This window comes from Stigmatopora argus, chromosome 14, assembly GCF_051989625.1.
Source record: "Stigmatopora argus isolate UIUO_Sarg chromosome 14, RoL_Sarg_1.0, whole genome shotgun sequence".
Taxonomy (NCBI): domain Eukaryota; kingdom Metazoa; phylum Chordata; class Actinopteri; order Syngnathiformes; family Syngnathidae; genus Stigmatopora; species Stigmatopora argus.
This window is the reverse complement of record NC_135400.1, coordinates 16287067-16311831: the sequence shown is the minus strand read 5'-3', so window position 1 is coordinate 16311831 and position 24765 is coordinate 16287067. Positions and strand designations below refer to the sequence as shown.

The 24765-nt window shown below is 43.6% G+C and overlaps 2 protein-coding genes across 9 annotated transcripts in view; one reads left to right on the top strand and one right to left on the bottom strand.

The window, feature by feature from the left end:
- coro7 (coronin 7) overlaps nt 1–24765 on the bottom strand; it is an 86269-nt gene that overhangs the window by 37154 nt on the left and 24350 nt on the right. The gene's annotated exons all lie outside the window — the stretch shown is intronic.
- vasnb (vasorin b) lies at nt 11358–16215 on the top strand. The gene has a single exon (XM_077618887.1). It carries the CDS (start codon nt 12144–12146, stop codon nt 14157–14159), a length of 2016 nt encoding a protein of 671 aa, XP_077475013.1. The 5' UTR covers nt 11358–12143; the 3' UTR covers nt 14160–16215.

Below are 24765 nucleotides of genomic sequence, written 5' to 3'. Positions count from 1 at the left end.
TACTTTTGGCAAGCGTCTTTCCGACGAAGGTCATTTATTTTATCATTTTAAACTAAAAGACGGCGTCACAACTAAAGGCAAAGTCGTCTAGGTAGTCAAAATAGGAGCAAAAAGAAGAAAAAGCACTTCCAGACCTTGTGCAAATGGACCCAAAAATGCAAAAAAGATCCTGTTTGGATCAAAACACCCCAAATAAGAACCGTCACCGGCCTCTTTAATCACGTCCTCGCAAGCTTGTCGTCACAAAATGGAACGCCCAATCCCGTTGACAGTTTGATCCCGACTGGGATTTAACGTCGCCAGGGTTTGGAAGCATCTCCAAAAAAAAGTCCTCCAAACCCCCCCCCCACTAAAATTCCAACATAAACAACACGAGGCAAGACGACGAGGGAGGACGCCGTTCCCCCCAAAAAAATCTGCCGCAAATTGCAGCCTCTTCTGCAAGGGCCTCGTTGACGCAAAAATAAATAAAAATGAAAAAAGCGCTCCTAATCTAAGGCTGTAATTAAGTTAAACCTCAGCAGGCAAAAGCACAGCCGACCACAATGCGGCGCAGGCACACAAACCGCTCACGTTTCCCCCCCGATTTTCTGAGCTGGATAAACATCAATCAGAATGTAATGAATCCCGGGTTAGCCCGACGCGAAATTGACTCCGCCCCCACGTGTTTGACTCCGCCACGGAAACTAGCGACGACACATCGGCCTTTGAGAGCCGAGTGAAATATTTAACTGCCCGCGATCAATAAGGGATTTAAAATCAAACAAGGTAGCACAATTAAGAACAGAAGCGCGATAAAAGACGCGGAACGTTCATATTTGCTTCCGATGGTGAGCCAATCGGGGCAAAGGGGCGGGCTCGGAGGCTACGAGAGAATGCAAAGCGCTTCTTGCTAGTTTGGTCTGAAATACATTGAATTTTCTCAGATCAAAAACATCATCAAACATTTTTGGGGGACAAGAAACAATGTTTTGGCTTTTACACGAGCTAATATGTTATAATCTGGATTGGTCACCTTCCGATAGCGAGCCAATCAGGGCAAAGGGGCGGGCTCGGAGGCTACGGCAGAATGCAAAGCGCTTTTGCTAGTTTGGTCTGAAATATACTGAATTTTCTCACAGCAAAAACATCGCCAAAAACTTTTTGGGGGACAAGAAACAATATTTTATCTTTTCCACAAACTATTGCATTATAATCCGTCGAATGCAAAGCGCTTCTTGCTAGTTTTGTCTGAAATATACTGAATTTTCTCACATCAAAAACATCACCAAAAACTTTTTGGGGGACAAGAAACAATATTTTTGCTTTACCAAAAACTAATGCATTATAATCTGTCTTAATCTGGATTGGTCACCTTCCAATGGCAAGCCAATCAGGGCAAAGGGGCGGGCTGGAATGCTAAATCAGAATGCAAAGCGCTTCTTGCTAGCTTTGTCTGAAATACACAGAATTCAGATTCAATTCTCAGATGAAAAAATATCACCAAACACAACGTGTTCACAACAACAACAACAACAACAACGTAAAGCGATGGACTGACGGCAGGGCGAAAAGTGGGCGGAGCCCAGAGTGGTCCGCCCGCATTCTTCCGGGCTCGGCACCCCCTGACAAACAAAAACGCGCGCCCACGTGCCATTGGAATTCACACACCTGACCAGAAAAAAACTTCCTTTAACAACATATCTGTCATTTCCAAAATGGTGGACGCTTGACCGTTTTGTTCTTCGCAGGGAAGGACGAGAAACGAAAACCAGCAAAGTGGAGCAACCCATCTTCCGTAGGTGAGTCAGACCATGACAAACCACAAACATGAGACACTGTGACATCATACTATCAAAACATTAGAAGCATGTACTTGTACTACTTGTAGTGTAGTACCAAAGTATAAGTCACGTTACAAGTTCATTATGGTTAGTAAACACCAAGAATAGAGTGGAAATAACGCATAGGACACATTTGGCTAAGGCTATTACTTGTATAAATACTAGTTTTTACTAGTTTTGAATGGATTTCTGGTTTGTGCGTGGCAAGGATATTGTTGATAATGAAAAAAAAATAAAAATACTTGTGTAAATACTAGTTTTGCATGGATTTCTGGTTTGTGCGTCACAAGAATACTGTTGATATTTAAAAAAAAAAGACAATTTCTTGAATTGAAATAAAAAGTTAAAAGAACTACAACTAACTGAAACAGTCTTCTAAACATATCAAAAATGACAGACTGTCCAAAACCTAAAAACCAAGCAAATCTACTCCTAAAACCCCAGCAAATTAGAGACCCCAAAACTAAAAAGCAAATAAAACTAAACTCCCATGAAAAAGAAAAAAAAACCTAACCATCGCGCGACAAATGGCAATTCATCGCAAGAACGCTATGCTTTCCTCACTTCAATTTATCTTTTGCTGCCCGCCCTCCCATTTGAAACGGACAGGACGGCGAATACGGCCGGGGGGCGGCGAAAGGGTCTCGCCGTGCGGACATGCACGCCCTCGGGCGTCTGGACGCACACGGTTAACTCTCACTAATTGCTCTGTGACTTCCCTGTGGCTCTGTTTCTACTCACTGAGGTAGTGTGTGTAAATGTGTGTAAATGTGTGTGTGTGTGTGTTCAAAAGCCAGGAGGAGGGGGTTGTTACTTGTACTCTTGCTCTGTTGACTTCGGGTGAAAACACACATATACACACACACACACACACATTCCTCAGGTTGAGGAATCTGTAGATGGTGTGTCAGCTCACTTCCTGTCGAATACTTACTTTGTACAGAATGTCAGAGTTGCTGAATTTACGTCCAGGAATCCAAGTACGTACAATCTATGTATGACGAGGGGTGTGCAAACTTTTGTCTCAGGAAAAAAATGATGGAAGGGTGTTCTACTTTTGTTTTCTTAGAAAGAGGGTCGAAATCAGGTAAACAAAAATATGATTTGGTTTTCAAAACAGGTTATTTTTATGTGGTATTGATAAAATACGATCGCTGAATTCCAGTTTTGAACAAATTATTAGATTAGAATTTTATTTCATCCCGTATTTGGGAAATTTCTTGGTTGCAGTAGCAATACAGACACAGAAGACATTGTAGACCTAGGTAAACAAGTGAAGGGCTATTAACTATAAAATGAACCGGAAGTATTACCATACTGCACTATATTTATATTGACTTGCGATGTCCCGTTCACATGTTTGGCCACCAATCCGAGTGCACAATGCTATCTTAGCATTAGCTTCCCTCGAAAGCTAACAGAACAATTATCTTCAGGCGGTCTTACTTGGTCGTATAATATTGATTTTGATTTCCTAGCTTTGTCTCACAACAATCTAATCCTAAAAATACATATTCCCCTCGACTAGCGAGTAACCCGGTGGTAGTTACATGGAAGTGACGGTAGTTTCGACGAGCACGGGCAACCTGGAATGCCACGCGTGATCCCAAGGAAACGATGACATAATTTGGCATGGACGCCTTAATATAAGCCCTTGAAGACAAACACACCTGAGCACAGGTAAAGACCGCCGCCGCCGGCAGCCTTTTTACAGGTCAGCACAGGAAGGCGCCGCGAATGACGTGTCAGAGCGGATACGCGGATTAAAAGCAAACACACTCGCTCTTTCTTCAGACAAATTGCCGTTCTGGGCCGCGGTAACAAAGCCACATTCATTGCCGTCCAAGTCGGGATCCCGACTAAAAGCACCCTAGAGTACCTATCCATTGCTAGGAGAGATTCACTTAAGGTGTTGTTTATATTTTTTTAAGGGGAAAAGAAACACCGTTGCTAAATGGCGATGTGTCAAAACTTGTGATGATTTTGAACAAAAGCACCACTAATTGGAGAGCAAGCTTGCGCAAACTGAACCGATAGTATTGGCCCAAAAAAAAAAACCCACCTCTCTCAGATATATAAAAAAAACAAAACAAATACCTGAACTGGACAATACTGTTAAATATGCAGATGCCACCTTAGTTTACAAAATCTTCCAACACTAAGCTCCTCCTCCACTGCAAGATTTTGTACAAAAAATTCCAACACAACAACAAGGGCTGGCTATAGAGGTGACTGTGTACTTCCCTTCAAAAAGAGTGCTAAATTAGCCATAGCACCTTCCCTGTCCATGTACATCAAGGGTGTCAAACTCGGGTTGGTTCGCGGGCCGCATTAACATCAACTCGATTTCATGTGGGCCATTTTAGATATAATATTTAGATTTTTTTTAAAATAAGAACTGGATCAAAAGCGTGTTTCAATGGCGATGATTCAGGTGACAAAAAAACTGTCAACACAGTAAAATATACTACAGATCAAAACAGGGGAAAAAATGGTGACTTTTAAGTTTGGCGGTCAAAGAGACAAGACGGCGTTTTCTGTCGTCTACGTGGGTTGGCTAAGGTCATTTTAGGGTCGCGGGGGTCACGTTGTTTACACGCCGACAAGCATCCAAAGAGGAGGGAGCAACACATGAAAGCCAATGTTGTCCACGGTCAACTTTCATGTCATTGGAAGACGAGAACCTGGAGGAGATCTTAGACAGATATGCCTTAAAAAGGACCTCAATTGTGGTCCGTCTCGGACTGGGGTGCCGTGACGAAAGACCGCCACCGGACGCAAACAAGAGGAGGGGACCAGACCGGTCTTTGCGTACGAGACTTTAGTCGGACTCGCGGCGAAAGGTTTTAAATTTCACCAACGCGTGTGGCTGCCAAACACAAGAGGAGGCTTCAAATGAGTGTGTGTGTGTGTGTGTGTGTGTGTGTGTGTGTGTGTGTGTGTGTGTGTGGGTGGGTGTGCGGGTATGTGTGTGTAACCGGATCCACCAGTGTTTCAAACAAGGCTTGTTATGGCGGAGCATTGCTTGAAACTAATCTTAGCCTGATCTTTAACCCTTTAACCCCGCCCCCGATGACCACCAACCCTCGCAAAACCCACGCATCATTGAGTTTTGCCCCTATTTGGACTGAGGATGACCTTAAAAAAGGTGGGCATGCACCCCATCATCCATGGAAATGGAATTGAAATTGAAAATGTACAACGAGAAGCTCCCTTGATAATTCCGTTTAGGCCACAGTTGTCAAAGTGGCGGCCCGGGGGCCAAATCTGGCCCGCCGCATCATTTTGTGTGGCCCGGGAAAGTCAATCATGAGTGCCGACTTTCTGTTTTAGGATCAAATTAAAATGAAGAGTAGAGATGTATATTACATTTCCAGATTTTCCCCCTTTTAAATCAATAATTGTCATTTTTAAACCATTTTTTCTGTATTTTTAGTTCAAAAATCATTTTGGAAAATATAAAAATATTTAAAAAAAAGCTAAAATAAACATTGTTTTAGATCTATAAAAAACTGAATATTCAGGGATTTTAATCCAGTTCTTTTAATCCATTTATAAAAAAATATTATATCTAAAATGGTCCGGCCCACGTGAATCAAGTTGACGTTAAAGCGGTTCGCGAACCAAGCCGAGTCTGACACCCTTGGTTTAGGCCATACAGGTACAACCGGTGAAAGATTGTCATCTCAGTAATGCAACGTTTCCCGTAACGAGCGCATATTTGGCGGTCCGCCATTAGCATAGCAGGCATATTGTCGGTTTTGTTTGGTTTTTTTCCACCTGGAGCTTTTTTGCTTTTTGCGCGAGGCTTCTTCCCTAATCTTTATTTATCCTCCTTCATCCTCCGCAAATCTTCTTCACCCGTCCTAAAAATCTCTCTTGACCCCTTTGTCGTGTTGACGCGTAATCCCACCGGATTATGGGGAACAAGGTCCAGCTGCGGTCGCACTCGGCGCTAAAAAAAATAAGGGAGTCGTGGAAAAATATTGTGGAAGAGTTTGCTTCATGCTTTTACGGCAGGGGTGTTCGGATCTGAATATGGCCTGCACAAGAAGCTTAAATTCAGATAGACTGTACGTATGAAAGTTATATAGTATAAAGTTATATTTAGCCATTTATTTATCATTTCGGATTATATATTGTTGCTCATTTCAGGTAGCCTGGAAGAATGCGACATGTTTCCACAAAGCTCATCGCGTCATCAGAGCATTGCTAGCATAGCATTCATATTCCTGGCCTGTGTTTTATGAGTTCATTAGCACCTGTCAACGTTTTTCTGGTTGACCTAAAATATGGTATGCGAGTCCATAGCGTCAAAATATGTTTAATACGTTTTCTAGGCCCGCAAAAAATGCTGAATTGTGAAACTGAGGAATTATTTTGCTTTATTGATGAAAACAAAGTATCACTCTGAGGTTTGATTACACTGGTTTACAGGCTGAATGTTTGAATGTACTGAGACTTTACTAAATTTGGGTCAATAAAAAAGAAAATGAATCAATTTAATCATTTTTGCGATACAGCATTTGGCCAAAAAGTTAGAGCGACACTAAATAACTCTGTTTTCTGTGATTTGGGCGACGCCGGAGGACAAAAGCGGTAGTGTTTTGCCTCACGTTTTTTTTACCCAGTGGCTATGTAAAGGATTAATAGCGATGATATCATGAATCTAATTGCAGCTAAACAATATCATAAAAGTAGGAAATGAGTAATTTTTCAGATAAATAAAATGTAACCTGCGCGCAATAGAATATTTAATTTTCCAATCCATTCCCCCACAGTACCATCTTATTTCTGAAGCCAAATTTTGTAGACCCCAAGAATTATTTAGATGGACCATTTTAGCCCATTTCTTGTCAAAATAGTAAACGTAACATCAGACCGACGTGGTCGACGATGCCATTTCCCTCATTTTCCGACTGACCCGTGTCAACTCCCTGATGATTGGCCACCCTCCATCCAATTAGCTTCTTGCCCACGGCACCGGCTAACAAAACGGGGCGAGGTTTTGAACGTGGGTCTCTCTCTCTTTCTCTCTCGCTAGAATCTGAACTCCAGGAACCACAACTCTGCAAATTCCGCTCGAATGCACATGCCGAAAGCATTACTCAAATCCCCGTAGGAGAAGAATCCTCTAGAACGCGCAGACTACCCGGTGCGACGAGCCGCCATTTTGGCTCTGGCCCGCCCGACGGAATTACGCAAGTTCACGGTGACCTGTAACTCCCCCGCGGGCACGCACTTTTTTTTAAAAGCGCTCACGTAAGCGGCTCTCAAGCTAAGGGCTCTTGACGGGATTTAATTGAAGACCCCCAACCCGTTGGCCTCGCTAACTCCTCCCCCCCCCCCGCCCGACTTGCGTTGACCTCCGCTCTTATTCACTCCTCCTCGTTACTGGCTTTTATTTCCGACCTGCGCTGCCGTATTGTAGTCAAAACAACTTCCCGAAAACGCTTGATATTCACTCAAGTGTTGAGAGGGAGATGTCAAGAAAAGCTTAACTTTAAAAACAAGGACATTCAAAAGAGCCTTGCATAGAAACGCAATAAAACAAATTGGGGAGTAACCACAAACTACAGCAAGTATAAATACTCTCTGTTTTGAAATGGGGAAAATTGAGGCCGCAAAATTGTCAAAAGCCGCATCTACGCGCCAACTATCTCGAGCAAAAAATGCCGTGCTGTTGCTACTACAATTCCACCTTGACACGACTGCTTTCCGGAAATATAAAATAGCCCGAAATATCCAATTGTGCTTATTCACAATTGTCTCTTAGTGAGCATAATCAACAACTGACTGTTTACAACAGTTTAGTCATGTAGAAAGTTGCCATGTCAAAATGTTTGCATAAAACGCACCACTGACAGATATTAAAATAAAACACAAACGCCTGAACTAGCACAATACTGTTAAATATGCAGATTCCACATTAGTTTACAAAATCTTCCAACACTAAGCTCCTCCTCCACTGCAAGATTTTGTACATAATAATTCCAAGACATCAACAAGGGCTGGCTATAGAGGTGACTGTGTACTTCCCCTCAAAAAGAGTGCTAATTTAGCCGTAGCACCTTCTCAGTTCATACCTGGAACTCAATAGCAATTAGCATACATCAACTCTTGTCTCTGAACCTCTTGGCCAATCATCTTTAAGCCTTAAAGGCTGTTAGACCAACAAAATTGCAATCACAACTCTGTCTAAAACTGTACTACTTGTATGTGTTATTGTTTACCTTCAACCGGCACAAGGGACTAAATCTCGGCTACAACCTTACATATTTGCATATATATGTTCATTAACATGAATATAAATATGAGCTGTCCCTTATTAAATAAATCAAACTCAAACTTAAAATGGCCACCAGTTCGCCCCCTTCACCGGCACATATAAACATTGTAGCAGAGGCTAGCTAGCAAGTTAGAGGGATGTCGGGGGTGTGGCCTCATCCAGGCCTTTTGGGGGACAATATGAAACCAACTTAAAAGGACACTATGTTCAGCGTTAAAATATTTTTGCTAGCACCCAGGGGCCCGTCGGTACTAATTGCCCCTTGGGCCCTGTTCACATTTGCTCCGCCCCTGCATTGTGGAATTATCGCCACCTACTGTCCCGGAGTACAAAATTCAGAGGTCACCTAAAACAGTCTTGCGATTTCAAGATTTCCACTCGCTAGTTTTCAAATTTTGGGGTGTTCAGCCCCCCAAGACGTGTTAATTCCGCTTTCACCCCCCGTTACCGTAAACAATGGAAATAGCCTCCATTCACAAAGACATTTTTGGGAAGTCCACACACCCAAACAGAGGCAGAAATAAAAAAGACAGATGTGAGAAGAGTCGTTGAAAGACATCTGTTTTTTTTTCAAAGCTGTCATTCACGTTATGAGCATCAGCGTCCTTTCATAAATCTGTCATCTTGAAAAGTTCTTGTTGATTTCCACATGCCAATCTCGTGACACACACAATTGCTCAGCTGCCGGCAGTCTGAGGAATGTTTTCGATGGAAGGGTGACGAGCTTTCCGACTTTGCGCACCCCGACGGCCGGCCTCTGTTTCAAAGCGCGCCGACGGGAGTCACTCAAAGATGCGCACCCGTGCCGTTGGGGCATATCTGCTAACACGCTAACTGATAAAATGTTGTACAAATCACTCAAGCCGGTAAAGGGAAAGAAAAAAATGTGACAGGTTTGGGTTTATCGGGGATCTGACGCTAATCGCTGAACCGTATCCGAAGCAGTTTCTCTGGAATGAAGTGGATTTATTGAAACGTCGGCGAAAGAATGTAGTGCGTTTGTGATTGTAAATGGCGACGGATAATGCATTTGCAGAGGATTCTGGTTTAAAAAAACTAATAAAAAGGCAGGTGTCAAAGTGGCAGCCCGGGGGCCAAATCTGGCCCGCCGCATCATTTTGTGCGGCCCGAGTAAGTAAATCATGAGTGCCAACTTTCTGTTTTAGGATTAAATCCAAATGAAGATTATAGATGTATATTATATTTCCTGATTTTGCCCTTTTTAAATCAATATTTGCAATTTTTATCCATTTTTTTCTTTTGGTGTTTTTAGGTCAAAACGCATTTTGTAAAATCTAAAAATAAATATATAAAAACATTTTCACTTTAATATTGAATATAATTTTTTTTTTAAATTGTTTCCATTTAAAATGAAAAACAAATGATTTTCCCTTACTAAGAAATAAAAATAAAAATAATCAAATAAACAGTTTTATATCTATAAAAAAACTGAATATTTAGGGCTTTTGATCCAGTTCTTATAATCCAATTAAAAAATATATCAATATTATATCTATAATGAAATCGAGTTGATGTTATTGCGGCCCGCGAACAAACCCGAGTTTGACACCCTTGTTTTAAAATGTGATTATTTTTTGGAAGTCTTCTCATTGGCTGAAACTGACACATTTCCAAACATTTTAAATTTTGGCGACACGCCCACTGTCAAGGCGGGCACGTACGCACACGCAAAAATTTGCCACACGACGACGAACAACAACGAAAGCGCAAACATAACCGCATCACCATCTCTTTTTAGATCGGAAATTTTCTGGCGTTCTCGATCATCGCGACAATTCGCCTCTAAGAGAGCAACTTTTCACATTTAGTTAAAAGGTCAAATCTCGCCGTCAATTGGGGTCAAGTGTGCGGAGACTGACGTTTTGTCAGCGTCCGAAGGAATTATCCAGATGGGTTGGCAGCCGGGTTCGAGCGCATGTCAGGATTACTTTGGAAAAGAAAAAAAAAAGAAGAGATGCGGGAGGGAAGCTTTCCAAAAAAAGGGGGCTACTAGCATTTCAAGCAGGGCAGTGGGGAAGAAAGAATGCAGCACCACAATGAAAATAAATGCCACGGATGAGATGATACAGGCCCTTCTTCTTCTACTCCGTCTTACTTTACAAAGAGTTTGATACTTTTGAAAAGGAAGGAAGGAACAACTCTTTACCTTCCACACTTTTACCCAAACGTGATACAGTAATGCCTTGAGATACGAGCTTAATGCGTTCCGGGACCCAAGCGCATATGTCAAATCAATTTTTCCCAGATAAAATAATTAAACGCAAATGAATCCATTCCCACTCTATATAACAATACTGTCATGCTTCTACTAACCAATGCCTCTATTTACAAAAGTTTCAGGTTATGAATTTTTTTAATATGCAAATGAGTGACTCGAGATACGAAAAACATCCAAGTTACGAAACCCCCAAAAAGTAAATGCATTTCCTTATCCGTTTTTTTTAAATTTTGAATTCCCCTTATTAAGCGATTAAAAACTACAAATGCAACGTGGCACATACTTTCACATGCACACACATAGGGCACACGTAAAAGTCTAAAATGTACTACAAAGATGACGACTTTCGGCCCTGGCAGAACGGGCTCTTTCTGTGATCTGGCGGAAAAACACGGGTATTACATCTATAACGGCCGCAGAGGGAAATATTTCAGCGCTGCAGGGCATATTTTCCTATTCTTTATTTATTTTAAGACATTAATACATCATTTCCTTATAATTTTCTCTCACTTTTGTGTGTTTCCTTAAATATTTCATACAGAATTGGGACACTTTGACCAATTTTAAAGGCTCTATTTGGTAGTTGTGTGAGGACCGTGGTATGAATTACATAATTTACATATAAAGTACACCTCTACTTACAAAATTTTCAAGTTACGAAAAAAGTCTTGGAACCAATTAATTTCGTAAGTAGAGGTACGACTGTATTATATTACTCTATTACAATGGAAAAATATATTTTTAATTGTTTTTTTTTTTACTACAGTGGCCAAGTTCTAATAGCAAGCGGAGGACAATTTACAAAAAAAACCTGTAATTAACCCAAAAAATTTCCCCCAGAAGAAAAAAAACGTGATGTAGCGAAGCCGCAATATTCGAGGGATTACTGTAGACGGAAAAGGCGTATTGGACATCTACGGTCCGACAAGAAGATTACTTTCTGTGTGTGGTCTTCCAAAAAAAAAAAAAAAAAAAAAAACATCCCACGCACACACTAGGCTCTTCGTTAAGGTACGCAGAGACACAAAGTTAATTCCGCAAAGTATGCACGGCGTTCAGAGATTTTACTCCTCAGCGAGTCTCGAAGAAAAAACTGCAGATTTGAAACAAAGAGACTTTTGTACCTGGCCCAGGTGGAAAGACACACGCGCAAAAAAAAAAAAAAACAGGTTACTTGGTTCAAGCCCAAAAAAAAGACGATAAGATAAAAAGCTGTCAAACGACGTCGACAGATAAAAATGAGCTCTAAGCCCCTCCCACTTTTCTCCCACTCATTCCAAGTCTGTTGAAGCAATAATAAACTGTCACAGCAAGTTTTTTTGCAGCCTCCAGCACAGACGTTTAAACAGAGTATTTGTTTTGAAAGTTTTGGTTACGTAGCATATCAACTTGAGTTTTTAAAAAGGTTGCCAGATCTAAAATAGTATTTCTGTGGTGACATCGAAGGTCGTGTTATGATTTTTTATCAGTCTAGAGCAGATGCAGATCTCAGTTTTTAACCCGAGATGGACTTGACTTGAGACGTTGAAAGAAATTTAGAAAACTGCAAAAGTTGAGTATTTTGTTTGACAATATTTGTCTTGGTTCTCCAAAGTTGCTTTCTGTTCTGTGAATACGTACGAATAGATATATTTTTGGTACGTGATTAGCGGTTGACCGTTGCCAGCCCTCCCAATCCAAACAATTGGACACCAATGGCGGCAGCGAATGAGTCGAGTTTCTAACAGAACGCAATTAATGCGACGTATTTCCCTTGTGGTTTCAGGTTGAGCCCCGGAGAATACCCTGCGAGATGAAGGTCTCTCTCCTCCCACCAACGGCTCTGGTTCTAGTCCTAGTCCTGGTCCTGGGCAGTCCCCGTGGCATCTGGTCCAGCGAATGCCCCAAGGGCTGCTCCTGTTCCACGCCGGATTCCATCTTGTGCTTCCAGAGACGTTCTTCCCACTTTCCTCGGGGGGTGTCGCCCAATACCAGGAGCCTGTACCTTTTTGCCAACGGCATCGAGGGTCTGGCGCCCCTGGACTTTGAGGGTCTGCGGAGCTTGGAGATGCTGGACCTGAGCCAAAACAAACTGACGCAACTTTCCGACGGGGTCTTCCTGCCGCTAACTTCTCTGAAGAACCTGGACCTGTCGTCCAACCAGATCACCCACATTTCCGAGGAATGCTTCCGAGACGTGGTCCTGCTGGAGCGTCTTTATTTGTACGGGAACCACATCAAGAGCATCCATCCGGCCGCCTTCGACGGCTTGGAGAACCTGCTGGAGCTCAAGTTGCAGGGCAACAGGCTGACGTCGTTGCCCCACCTGGCCATGCCTCGACTGTTGCTGCTGGATCTTCGTTTCAACGTCCTCCCCGCGTTGGGGCCCTCGGACCTCCAGACCCCAAATCTGGAGGCCCTGAAACTGGGCGGCGTGGGCCTCACGGACCTGGACCCGGAGCTGATCGGCAGCCTGAAGAACCTCCACGAGCTGGATGTGTCGAGAAACCGACTGCAGGTCTTGCCCTCCATCCTGAAAGAAATCCGTGGCCTGATTCACCTCAACCTGGCCGGCAACCCCATGGGTCCCCTTAAATTTCAGGACCTAAAGAACCTGGAGGAGCTGCAGGAGTTGGACATCAGCGGGCTGAGTCTGCAAGCCCTCCCGCGGGAATTTTCCCAGCTATTTCCTCACCTTCGAAAGCTGACGGTGGCGGAAAACCCCTTCAACTGTCTCTGCGCTTTAGCCTGGCTCCCCAGTTGGCTACGAAGCCAAAGCATCACCTTGGAGAGGACGGAGGAGACCCGCTGCCATTTCCCGCCCATCAACGCTGGCAAGGTTTTGGAAAGACTGGAGCACGGGGATTTCGGCTGCCCGACCACCACCACGCAAACTACCCCCACGCTCAAGACGACGACCGCCCCGCCCACAACAGAAGTCACCACCGCGTCAACCCCGGAAACCGAAGCCGACGGCGACGCCAACGAACCCTCGCCTCCGGCTCCCGCCTCCCCGAGCGTGGACTCGGAGCGGGAATCGCACTTATGCCCCTCCCACACCTGCCTCAACGGCGGCACCTGCCACCTGGACCGCTACGGACAAGTGGAGTGCACCTGCCCACGCGGGATCTCGGGATCCTACTGCGAAATCCTAAACGGCGACCCCCTCTCGGCCACCACGGCGTCCCCGGACGCGCCGGACATCAGTTGGCGCCATGCCACCTCCACGTCCATCCTGCTGGATCTCCACCGCTACATCGAAATGCGACCCTACATCCGCGGGATCCGTCTGACCTACCGCAACCTCTCGGGTCCGGACCGCCGGCCCGTGCAACTCAGCCTGCCGGCCTCGTATCCCGAGTACCGACTCCGAGGCCTGAACCCCAACTCCACCTACGGCGTGTGCGCCAGCCCGCTGGGCGCCCCCAACGGCGTGGACAGCGTCTGCACCCAGGCGCGTACCGCCGACGAAAAGAACGCCGGCGTGGCCGGGGCGCAGATGGTGACCAAGAAGATGACCGCCGTGTTGGTGCCCGCCGTCGCCATCTTGCTGCTGCTGGTTCTGATGGCGACGGCGGTGGGCGTGGTCTGCTTCGTCCGTAAGAGGAGAGCTAAAGGCCACCTGGAGCTGGAGCGCCAGCCCTCGCAGCTGGAACTGGACGGCGTCAAGGCCGGCTTGGACAACGGGGCGCTGCCTCCCAAACAGGCGCAACTCATGATCCCCGAACCCGCCGTTCAGAATGGCAACTTGGAATACGAAGTGCTGCTGTTGCAGGACCACTGCACCCCCAGTAAAAACGCGTCGGCGCTCAAGCCTTCGTACTTTTGACGTCAGACTAAATACGGATTGGCTACACCGGATTGGCTACCGAGACTGGTCTGTCGCCGTTTGACGGGCGATAACGTAACGGCCATCGAGCGTCATGGAACTGAGTTTTTTGGACTTCTGACTCCGTGTACGTGGATTTAAGCTTACACGGCTGGACCGGTAACCCTCCCCAATGCTACGCCTACCACAGAATCTAGGCGGAGACCAAATAGTGTCGGGACAGAAGCTGGATTTATGACATTGGTTGAAAATCTGCGTTCATTCGGGAGTCTGCATCAAATTGCTCTAAAACCGCATTTTTTAGCCTGGCGTTAAATTCGTCAGCTGACGTCGAGAAATGTGAAAAAATTTAACCGTTTCTACGTCGACGACAAAGCAACCTGGCCATAAAACTACTTGTACATCCTTTAAACCAATCAAACTCCTCAACAACCTTCTTATTGCTTTCATAATGTCGTGATTAGATGTCATAAATCTGACTCGGTAGCACTGAAACGTGATCATTCGACGGTAGCCATCGATTGGATTGGAAGTTTACGACCGTTAACGACAACCAATGACGTCCAAGGAGGCGATTAAGTCGCGCAGACAAGATGGCGGATAGTTTAATAGTTTTATGACCTACTGAGATGCGTTTTATCCGAGTCTAGCGGGCCTGTTTTGATGGCAGGTTCATGTAGCAAAAAATCCACACAACTGGTTTAGCACTAAAACAAAACAAATGCTGATTTTGTACATAGATAATTTTGATATCTTTTTTTGTATTTTTTTTTCAACAGACTGCTAACAGCCTTTTATTTTATTTTTTTAACCTACTCGGTCCCTTCTTATGACAAAGCGACAGAGTTAAAACTTTGAAGATTACAAGCGGTTTGGTACCAGCACGGCCAATCAAAGAGCTTTCGGGCCCCCACGGTGTCAGACGGTCTAAGTAGACCTGAATCTGCGAATACTCAAGACTAACTTAATCCCCCCTTTGCAACATCGGGGCGTCACAAAAAGGGGCGAGTCTTAGGGATTACAAAAAACCACTTGAGCGAAGACGTAGCTTAGCGCTCGCCTCAATTACATTAAACTTATGTTCAAACCACCCCAAAATATGATTATTATTTATTTTATTGTCTCCTTAAAATGCAGTGTTTAACCCGCCATTAATATTAAAACTAAGTAGAAATGGTTTTACGCCAAATGCGAATGAGCAACTGTATCCTGTCTTTTTATCCTAATCTTTCTCAACCGTTTTTGAGCTGCGGCACCCTTTTGCCATTGCGTATTTCAATCAATCTCATTTTTATAATAATAATTGCCGGTTCGCGTGACGTAAAAGTAAGCTACCGATTTGATTCTCGGAATTTTACGACCCTATCTGACGACAATTTCTTAATATTACGCAGTTTTGCCATCACAGATTAAGGTGACATTAAAAATAAGCAACAAAAACTTGTCATATTCCAATCTGGAATCTGGAAATATTACAAAATGGGCTCATTGCTCATCCCCTTTCAATCTTTCGCTCGCGCAAGCTCGTTTCCCGAGGCGCACCGGAACTCGGCTCGGCGGTTGGGTAACACGCGTTTCGGGGGAATAACCCGACTTCCAAAAAGGCGGCTCTAAACATGAAGGCGGGCAAAACGGAGTGAAGTCATGTACAGTCCATCAACACGGGCTCATATCAGCCGTGGGTCGTGTCGGGACTCGCGTCAGCACCCCCCTATGTCTTGACTTCATTAGTACAAGCCAGACTCCTCTATCAACACATCTGCGAATGTCTATTACCAGCAGTATTTTTGGCGTACACGTGACACTCCGACCCAAGAAAAAACCGTGCGACTGGAATATCCGTTTGTCAAAAAAGAATGAGTTGAAAATGAATATTTTCAACGTGATTGTAAAAATGATGTTTTCCCACTTTTTTTTGGGAAGTGCCTTTGCTAATATTGTCTCTTTTTAATATTATTGTTATTGTTATTACGACGTGAACTCGTTTGTACATGTGGAACAGAAGTGATGTCATTAAATGAACATGTTTAAAAAAAAAAAAAAGATGGGTTTGTTATTGTTAAATGTTATTCCTTGAGAGCCGTACTCACAATTTAAAAGTCAAAAATACATGAAAAATTGTGACTTTTTGGTCATTTTACCACTTTTAAAGTACAAAAAGTCTTTGAATTCTTTTGACAACATTGTTACGCTGTTGCTAATCAATGAATATCAATGAATATCAATGAGTATCAATGAGAGAATGATGCAGAAGAAGAAAAAATCAATGCCACAGTCCGATTTACTCGTAACTCAAATGAACGTTTCCCATAGGAATGAACTAAAAACTAATTAATTTGTTCCAACCATCTGAAAAAAAACACCAAAAACAGGAAATTGGATTGGATTAAATCGGGACGTTCCTATTGGTGCGTTCGGGACTCGGCTCTCTCACCACCAATTACCATATTTTAGCCATATGCACCCATCAAAAGAGCCACATGTGGCTCCCGAGCCTACCCCTGATCTAGGGTATCAAACTCAAAGCCTGGGGGCCAGATGCGACCCGCCAAATCATTTTTCTGCAGCCTGCGATTACGCTAAAAATAGCAAAAACATAATCCTTTTTAAAATAACATATAATAGTTGTCATCTTCTAAAGTAAAGCTTGATCCAGATCAACAACAACAACAACAACATTTCCGACTGTTCTGAAGCCTTTCATGTTATTCATAAATAAACTCAGATGGCGACGAAAATCCAATCTAATCCTGTTTCTGCCGACTGATCCCACAACAAAAGAATTGGACGCCTACCGCTTTCAATGCCACTGACCCAATCCTATTCCCAATCAAAACGAATCGGCTGCGTTAACTATTAATGAATTGATTTTTTTTACCCCAATTCGGTATTTCCCAGGCATTTTCGCGTGCAAACGACACGTTGGTATAACGAGCTCCTGTAATTGGTCCTGACGAGATTGACTCACACGGCGGTGTTTTTATAAGCTACTTTTGTAAACGCCGCACTTTGGCTGACCACCCATGTTTTATGAACGGGGGGAAAAAAACAGCATGTATGCACACCTCCAAACAAATAAACAAGAATAAAGTAGTCGTATAAAAACGGGCCCCGCTAAGTCAATTTGCTGGTTGAGCGTAAACTTCCGAGAAATAAAATCCCAATGTACTTCCCCTAATAACTTTCCATCCTTTCTTAAGACGTTGAGGGAACGTTTACAGAGTCATCGGGAGCACATGCGAACACGGACGGTAAAAAGTAGTTTCGGGTAAAAAAATAGGATGACGTGATGTTTATGCAATGCCTACGGCTGGAACAATGCGTGCGTGTCGCTGCACAAGCATCTGCTAATGTTCAAGTGTGAAAAGGGGGAGAGGTGTGCGTGTGTGCTATTTTACGCATTTCTCCTTTAAGACAAACTGGCTTTTTGTTCTCCGGGGAGGAGGAGGAGGAGGAGGAGGAGGAGGAGGAAGTTAACTTGACTTTCGGTGGACCGTGATGCTCACTCAATGCTTCGTATTGTGGCTGAAAAACTTTCTCATCTTCAAAACAATCTCATTTTACGTATACAGTAATCCCTCGATTATCGTGTCTTCATTTATGGCCAATTCAATACTTTTTTTCTGCTATTAATTATTAAAAGATTATTATATTATATTAAATATTATTATGCTTTGTAATGCTTCGTATTGTGGCTGCAAAACTTTCTCATCTTCAAAACAATCTCATTTTACGTATACAGTAATCCCTCGATTATCGCGTCTTTTAAGACTTCTCTGCTAATTACTGCAATGGCGACAAAACACTTTCAGATGTCGCATAAGGGAAGTTATGTGATGAAAAATTCTAAGTCATGCCCTGTATATAGTACAGAAGACACTTTTGGAATATTTTTTCCGAGGGATGTCCTAGGAAATATATATTTAAAAAAAAATACATATTTTTTCCCCTGAACTGATGTTTGGAAAATGTATTAAAAAGGGAAAATAGCCAATCCGAATGTCTTTTTCCCTGCCATCGATTTGAGAAAAAAATATCCCTAACAGCCAGATAAGAGGGTTATTCGTCAAAACACATTTTTTTTGCCAAAGTTAAAGTGCGAACAAATGACAGTTAAATCTTAAATTCTCTTAAATAACCTAAAAAAATCCATTGCGATTAATTGAGCTATCTTGATTGCGATTTTCTCCATTTTAAGGCTCTCTCTGTTATCCAAAGTGCTTTCACAAATATAAATAAAGAGTATAAAACATACTCTATCGTAACATATCGACGGCAAAAAATCAAAATCAAATGCGTTCTGCAAACTTAGGATTTAGTAAAGTAAAAAAAAAGCCAAACTACGAGTCCAATTAGGAATAAGAGACTAATTACCTTCCCCATTGAGCTTAAACACAAATGATCAGTGGCAAAACTTAATGGAAGGCTTGAGCGCCCCCCCCCCCCCAAGCCCTTGTGCTGAAGTGACCATTGAACTCTGACCTTTGAACCCTAAGCTAGCAGGAATGGTCCGGCCAACAAACACCTGTTAAGGCCACTGATGAAAATACTCGGTAATTGCGTGGGGGGTTCCATTGGTGGTTATTAGACCCGAACACACATATACACGTTGCTAATCCTGTCGGTGGGACGCGCCTGGACATTGACAAACGTCTGGCAGCTGATTAGTTAGGAGTGAGCCAACCAGTTTAGACGGGTCGCGCCGGAATTGGGAACCATTGTTTACGCATTCTAATTGGCCGGGCTAAAGTCGGAGAAAACGATTTGCAATTAAAGTCATCCACGAGTCATGTAAAACGTTTTTTTTTTAAAGTGTGCTTTTGGCTATTTGATTTTCATTTTGGGCACCGAGAAAGTGACGTTTATTTGAATAGTCATTTTAAGTTGTGTGTTCACGTGCGCGTTTGTTTGTTTTGTCAGATGTCAAACGTGTGGCTCTGCCTTTTGTTTGTTATTCATTTAAATGGCTTAATAAATATGTTTCTTATCTCTTATCGCTCATACAAAATTGGTACGTCATTAAAGGGTCATGTCGGTAGCATATTGGAACAAATTTGAGAATTTTGCACGTGAAATACTAATAATAAGTACGCGAAATCCAAATTATGAGCTATTTCTGCAACAAATCCAAATTATGAGCTATTTCTGCAACAAAATAATTTTGTAAATAGAGTTACCGTCGCATAACGTTATCTCTAAGTGACATAAATTAACTCAATGACTGACTGACTCTCCCAGTCCAAAACTATTGAACAATTGCACCCGTCACCAAACCCTGCAGAATATGATGCCGGCCCTCCTGCATCCTGTCAAATTTTTACGCCAATATCAAGCACAACCACAATTCAAAGCGTATAACTGCCATTTAATCCCACCATTCGCAGGAGCCAGAGCGCTTGCACGAATACCAGGAAACAAAACTGTCGTCCGCCTGCGCCAAAAGTCGCTGGCGGCCCGGCGGCAGTCGCCACTTGGCGAGCGCGAGGGCGCTTTGTTCGAGGCCAGCGGCGTGCCAGACCGGCCCACGGCCTCGCGAAAGCCGCCACCGCGTTACGCAAACACAAACAAAGGGCGCCCGCCGGCTAGGCCGACGCCGCGTGCCCTCCCGGTGGACCGGGGAAAGGGCGCGACGGAGTGGAAAATGCGCGTCGCGCGAAGCTAGCAATTTAGCCGACCCCCATTCTAATGTAGCCGTTACTTCCCCGACGACCGCAAGCTAAATGTATCCTCCGTGCGTAGCAGAAAATAGCATAACTGTGGGGAGCCGGAGGGGAACCGAGATGATAGAAAAACACGCGGCGGCGCAACGGACGGCGTGATGGATGGAGAACATAAAACTGGAGTCACCCAAGAAGGAAACGACTTAATAGAAAGTAGGGAATAAATCTAAGACGGAAAAAGGGAGCATTTCTGAAGAGGAGTAAAGCAGACGGGAGAGTGGAGGAGGTGCAGCGGGGGGGTCTCTCCAATTCTACCGCTGCATACTTTCCATCTTAACAGATAGAATTTACGGAAAGACGGCCAAGGTCAGAAGCGGCGGGGAAGACGCTGCCAACTCCCGCTCGGCAGCCGCGACGACGCATTCCGGCTTTCGCGCTGGTTTCCTCTTTCTTTTTGGCCTCCGACCGTCCGTCTCGCCACGGCGTCCTTCGCTCGATAACCGACTCGTGCTGGTTTTTACATCAGGAAGCGCGACGGGTGCCACGCGGCTTTTAACGGTCGTGGGTTTTTCAGAAGGCGTCTCAGCACGTCGTATTTATGGGAGGAAATTCAAAAGCTGGGGGACGGGGATAGCAGCAAAAGGGCTTGAGGTCGGAGTCATATAGAATACTGAAGTAAGGGTACAGTAGGAGTCTTTTTCCATCCCTTGAGGTCAGATTTACACTAAATTTTGCCCAAAAGACTACTTTTATTAGAGTCCAGATTATAATCTTTTACACGGATATGGACTCTCGAATAGGTGAGTAAAACGGGAGTCTTGAAAAGCCATCAAATCCCCAAATATACTATTTTTGTACGGAAATTAGCATTGGAAGGGTCCTTAATACGACACTAAAATGTCTCCTCAAGATTTTGTCTCCAACGGCGGTAAAAGTAGAGAAAGACAAATTCTTTCGGTTCACGCAAAAGAGACGCTTGTCGTCACTTGCAGATAAATTTAACAGTCAAATTACTACTTTAAAGTGCTTACAGTCGGGTACCAAAACACATCGGTTCGCGTTTCCAAAGCTAAGAACGATTCTGTATCATTTTTTTTCAACTTTGTGGGATCGCCATTGGATGGAATCCCAGAGTTGCGTATCGGAATCAAAATTCAGTGCCAAAAAAGAAGGAAAAATGGTATCAGAAAAACGACTTTTCTCAACTCAGCACTCCTTCAAGTATAAAAGTCAATTGCAAAGGCAAACTTGGAAGAAACGAACCAAAAGTGCCATAAGTGAATGGCGGAAATTGAATCCTCATCATCAATTCCATACGCCTACATCAAGATTTCAGAGCAACAAAGGCAGATTGCAGCCGCTTAAGTAGAAAAACAGAACATCACAGGAAATCTTGGTAATCAGTCTTTCCCACGAGTGACAACTGGAAATCCAGTCGTTTCTGAGGAATATCATTTCCTGGAAATCGAACCGTTCCTGGGAAAGAGTAAAAGCAACATTGTGTCTTCTAGGTGTGAAATCTGTCCGTTAGCTACAGTGGACACTGCGAGGTCAAAGTTACTCCGGATTTGTGAGGACAATACAGTCGCTTGTGAACCGTCAGATATTTTACAAAAACACAAATGCCTGAACTAGAACAATACTGTTAAATATGCAGATGCCACCTTAGTTTAGAAAATCTACCATCACAAAGCTCCTCCTCCACTGCAAGATTTTCTACCCAAAAATTCCAAAACATCAACAAGAGCTGGCTCCAGAGGTGACTGTGTCGTTCCCTTGAAACTCAATACCAATTAACATACATATGAGTCATTGTTTATCTTCAACCTACAAAAATTAGCCCTCGGCCACAATCTTACATATTTACATACCATATTTACTAGCATATAACCTAGGTAAGATGGCTGTGCACCGAGCAAGCAGTAACAGGAACTTTTTATGCAAGATACGTACGTTTTTCTCTCTCTTGAATTTCATTCATAGACGTCAAAATAAATTTTGTTTAGCATTTTATCTGTTTATCTTTTCTCTTTTGAAATAAATGACCGTATCGGGGGCAGTCGCTTGCGTCATGACGTCACGACGCCATTGCGTTATGACGTCACGGCGCCATTTTGTCGTGACGTCATCAAGCCATGGCGGCGTCAACTTGCAGTTTCGTCCATGTCATGTTTTTATGCGCATATAAGCCATACCCTCGATTCAGTCATATTCTTTTGTCCAACAAAAGCGGCTTATGTGCGAGTAAATACAGTTATCTTGATGAATATGTGCTGTCCCCAAATAAATCAAACTCAAACTCTTCTAGCGACGTGTCCGTCAAGTCTGAGTTGTTCCAGTCCGGTGCTACTGAAAAGCCGGGTCCCCCCGGGACATAAACTGGGAACGTATGTATGAAAGGCCCAGCAGTTCTTCAGCTTTGTCCCCTTCGGTCCCTCCAGGAACAAGTGGACGTTTAAATATTTTCGCGAGGCCGGGGCCTCCTGCCTTGTCCGTGCCGGTTTTGAGTTCAAATGTTTATCTAAGAGTCTTTGTGGAACAGTTGGTCTTTCACCTTCTCTCTAAGAGCTGACCTATACAAACCAAATTCAGCGTAGAGTAAACGCAGCAGGGTATTGAACATCGCAGTACAAAAGATAGGGGCGGACACAATGCATCTTTTGATCCGCTTCGATAAAAAAAAGGTTAAAACAATCAAAGCAAAAAGTGAATTGAGATTCTTCAACCGGCAAGATCCGCCCTCGTCATGCCTGGATGCCTCACAATGGCGACCACGACTGTCAAAATACGATTTTGGACGGCTCTACAATACCGGCTTGTCTTCGGGTGCGAGCGTAAAAGACGTGGAGTGTGCGGGACGGAGCGTTCTTAATGGTCTGTAACAATGGAGGCCCGGCACCCCCTCCGTCTCACGGTTGAGCTACGATACGAAACACCTGTGTCGCCCCTTGCATGCACCGAACGCACCGCAGATGACGGAACGCGGCCCCTATCTGAGGCGCTTAATGGCGGAGAAAAGCTTGTTATCGTTTGACGGCAGTGGGCGGAGCCGTACAATACGCTTCGTGGATGAGCGAGTCTATGCGGGCGAACTCGGGCTTTACATAAGTCGCAACAAGTTGAAAAAAGGCACTTTCCCTTTGTTGGAAGTCAACTACAACTTCACTTTTTAGCATCCGGGTTATTATACAAGTGAATCCATTGGGTGATTAATGTCCAATCCATTTGGACTGGGAGGGCGATCGCCCAACCAATGGAAGGCTCAATCGATCAATCTATTTTTTACTGGGAGGACTGGAAGTCCATGATACTGAAAGATGAGCTTTCACAGCCAATCAGTGTAAATCATACATACTTTATATCTACTACAACACTTGGGAAAAAGTCAGAATTCCAACTATTCATAAAAAAAGTCAATATAGATAATTTAAATCAAGGGTGTCAGACCCGGGTTGGTTCGCGGGCCGCGTTAACGTCAACTCAATTTCATGTGGGCCGGACTATTTTAGATATAATATTTAGATTATTTTTTTTGAACTGTATCAAAAGTCCTGAATATTCTGTTTTTTTATAGATCTAAAAGTGTTTATTTGAGCTTTTTTTTCTTAGTAAGGGAAAATTTCTTTTAATCATTATGTTCCATATTAAAGTGGAAAATCGAAAATGTTTTTATATATTTTTAGATTTTACAAAATGATTTTTGAACTAAAGACACAGAAAAAATGGATGAAAAATTTGCAATTATTGATTTAAAAGGGTGAAAATCAGGAAATATAATATACATCTATATCTATCATTTTAATTTGATCCTAAAACAGAAAGTCGGCACATGATTTACTTTCTCGGGCCGCACAAAATGACGCGGCGGGCCAGATTTGGCCCCCAGGCCGCCACTTTGACACCTGTGATTTAAATAATGCTATTAAAATTGAGAATATGTGGACATCATATTTTGGGCCGTGAAGGCCATACTTTTATGACCCAAAACGACGTCCACGCAATATGTTTTTTGTATTAAACCAAAAATAAGTCACTTGCCCTTTAAAGGCGTCATTTAACGGGTCCTCAAAATATACAGTCGTATAAATCAAAGCCAAGTGAAGAAAAGCTCAGGACAAAACATAGTAAGGACTTCCACCTTGAGGCCCTCAAGGGACTTGAGTTCTTTTGAGTCCCCGGGGCCCCCCCACCATGACATGAAACGTCCACACAGTTGCCCCCCGAACTAATTGACCTCTCTGAAATAACATCAGATGGCTTCATACCGAGTAGCAAAAGCTACAGCTGGGTTCCCAACCCCAAGGGTCCTCCCGCTTTTATTCTCCTTCTACACCCAACATGCTTCTACACAATAGGCCAATTATTCCCTGACCAGCACAACATGGCCAATTCCTCCAGCGACTGCATTTTCTTGAACATATTTTTAATCTGTCAAGGTCCAAGTGCCCTGGAGTTGGACATAAAGAGCCCCAGAAGAAAAACAAGGAGGCCCGAGCAGGTGCAGGGTAGCTTTTGTTGTATAAACATTTGCTGACAGATGAGGAAAAATCTGACAGGCAGCAAGACCGCTTGAATTTTTAAAGGGGGGTATTCAGACCTGCCCCGTTCGGTGCGGACTGAAGCGAAAATGTTTTCTGCTCGAGTGAAAACAAACCGGGAGAACTCTGGTGAGGAGCAACCAGCCGGTCTGAGACCTTAGCCGAAGAGAGAGGTGGTCTGGGTTCACTTCTGACATGGCAAAGTGACCGTGATTCGATCCGGTTCTGAAATCAGAGACCTTTTTTCCACGTAACTGGCTCTGGAAATGTTTGGTTAGCGGTATGTTGGCGAACATGAGCCCGGGTTGAATGAAGAAATGGAATGTCATACAAAAAGTATGCTGGAAAATGCAAATGATGTCGATACATTGAAGATCCTTAGCATGAGGATTTAGGAGAAAGACAGCT

Excerpts from the sequence above, each read along its gene's own strand:
- vasnb (XM_077618887.1), top strand. The coding sequence starts at position 12,144 with ATGAAGGTCTCTCTCCTCCCACCAACGGCTCTGGTTCTAGTCCTAGTC.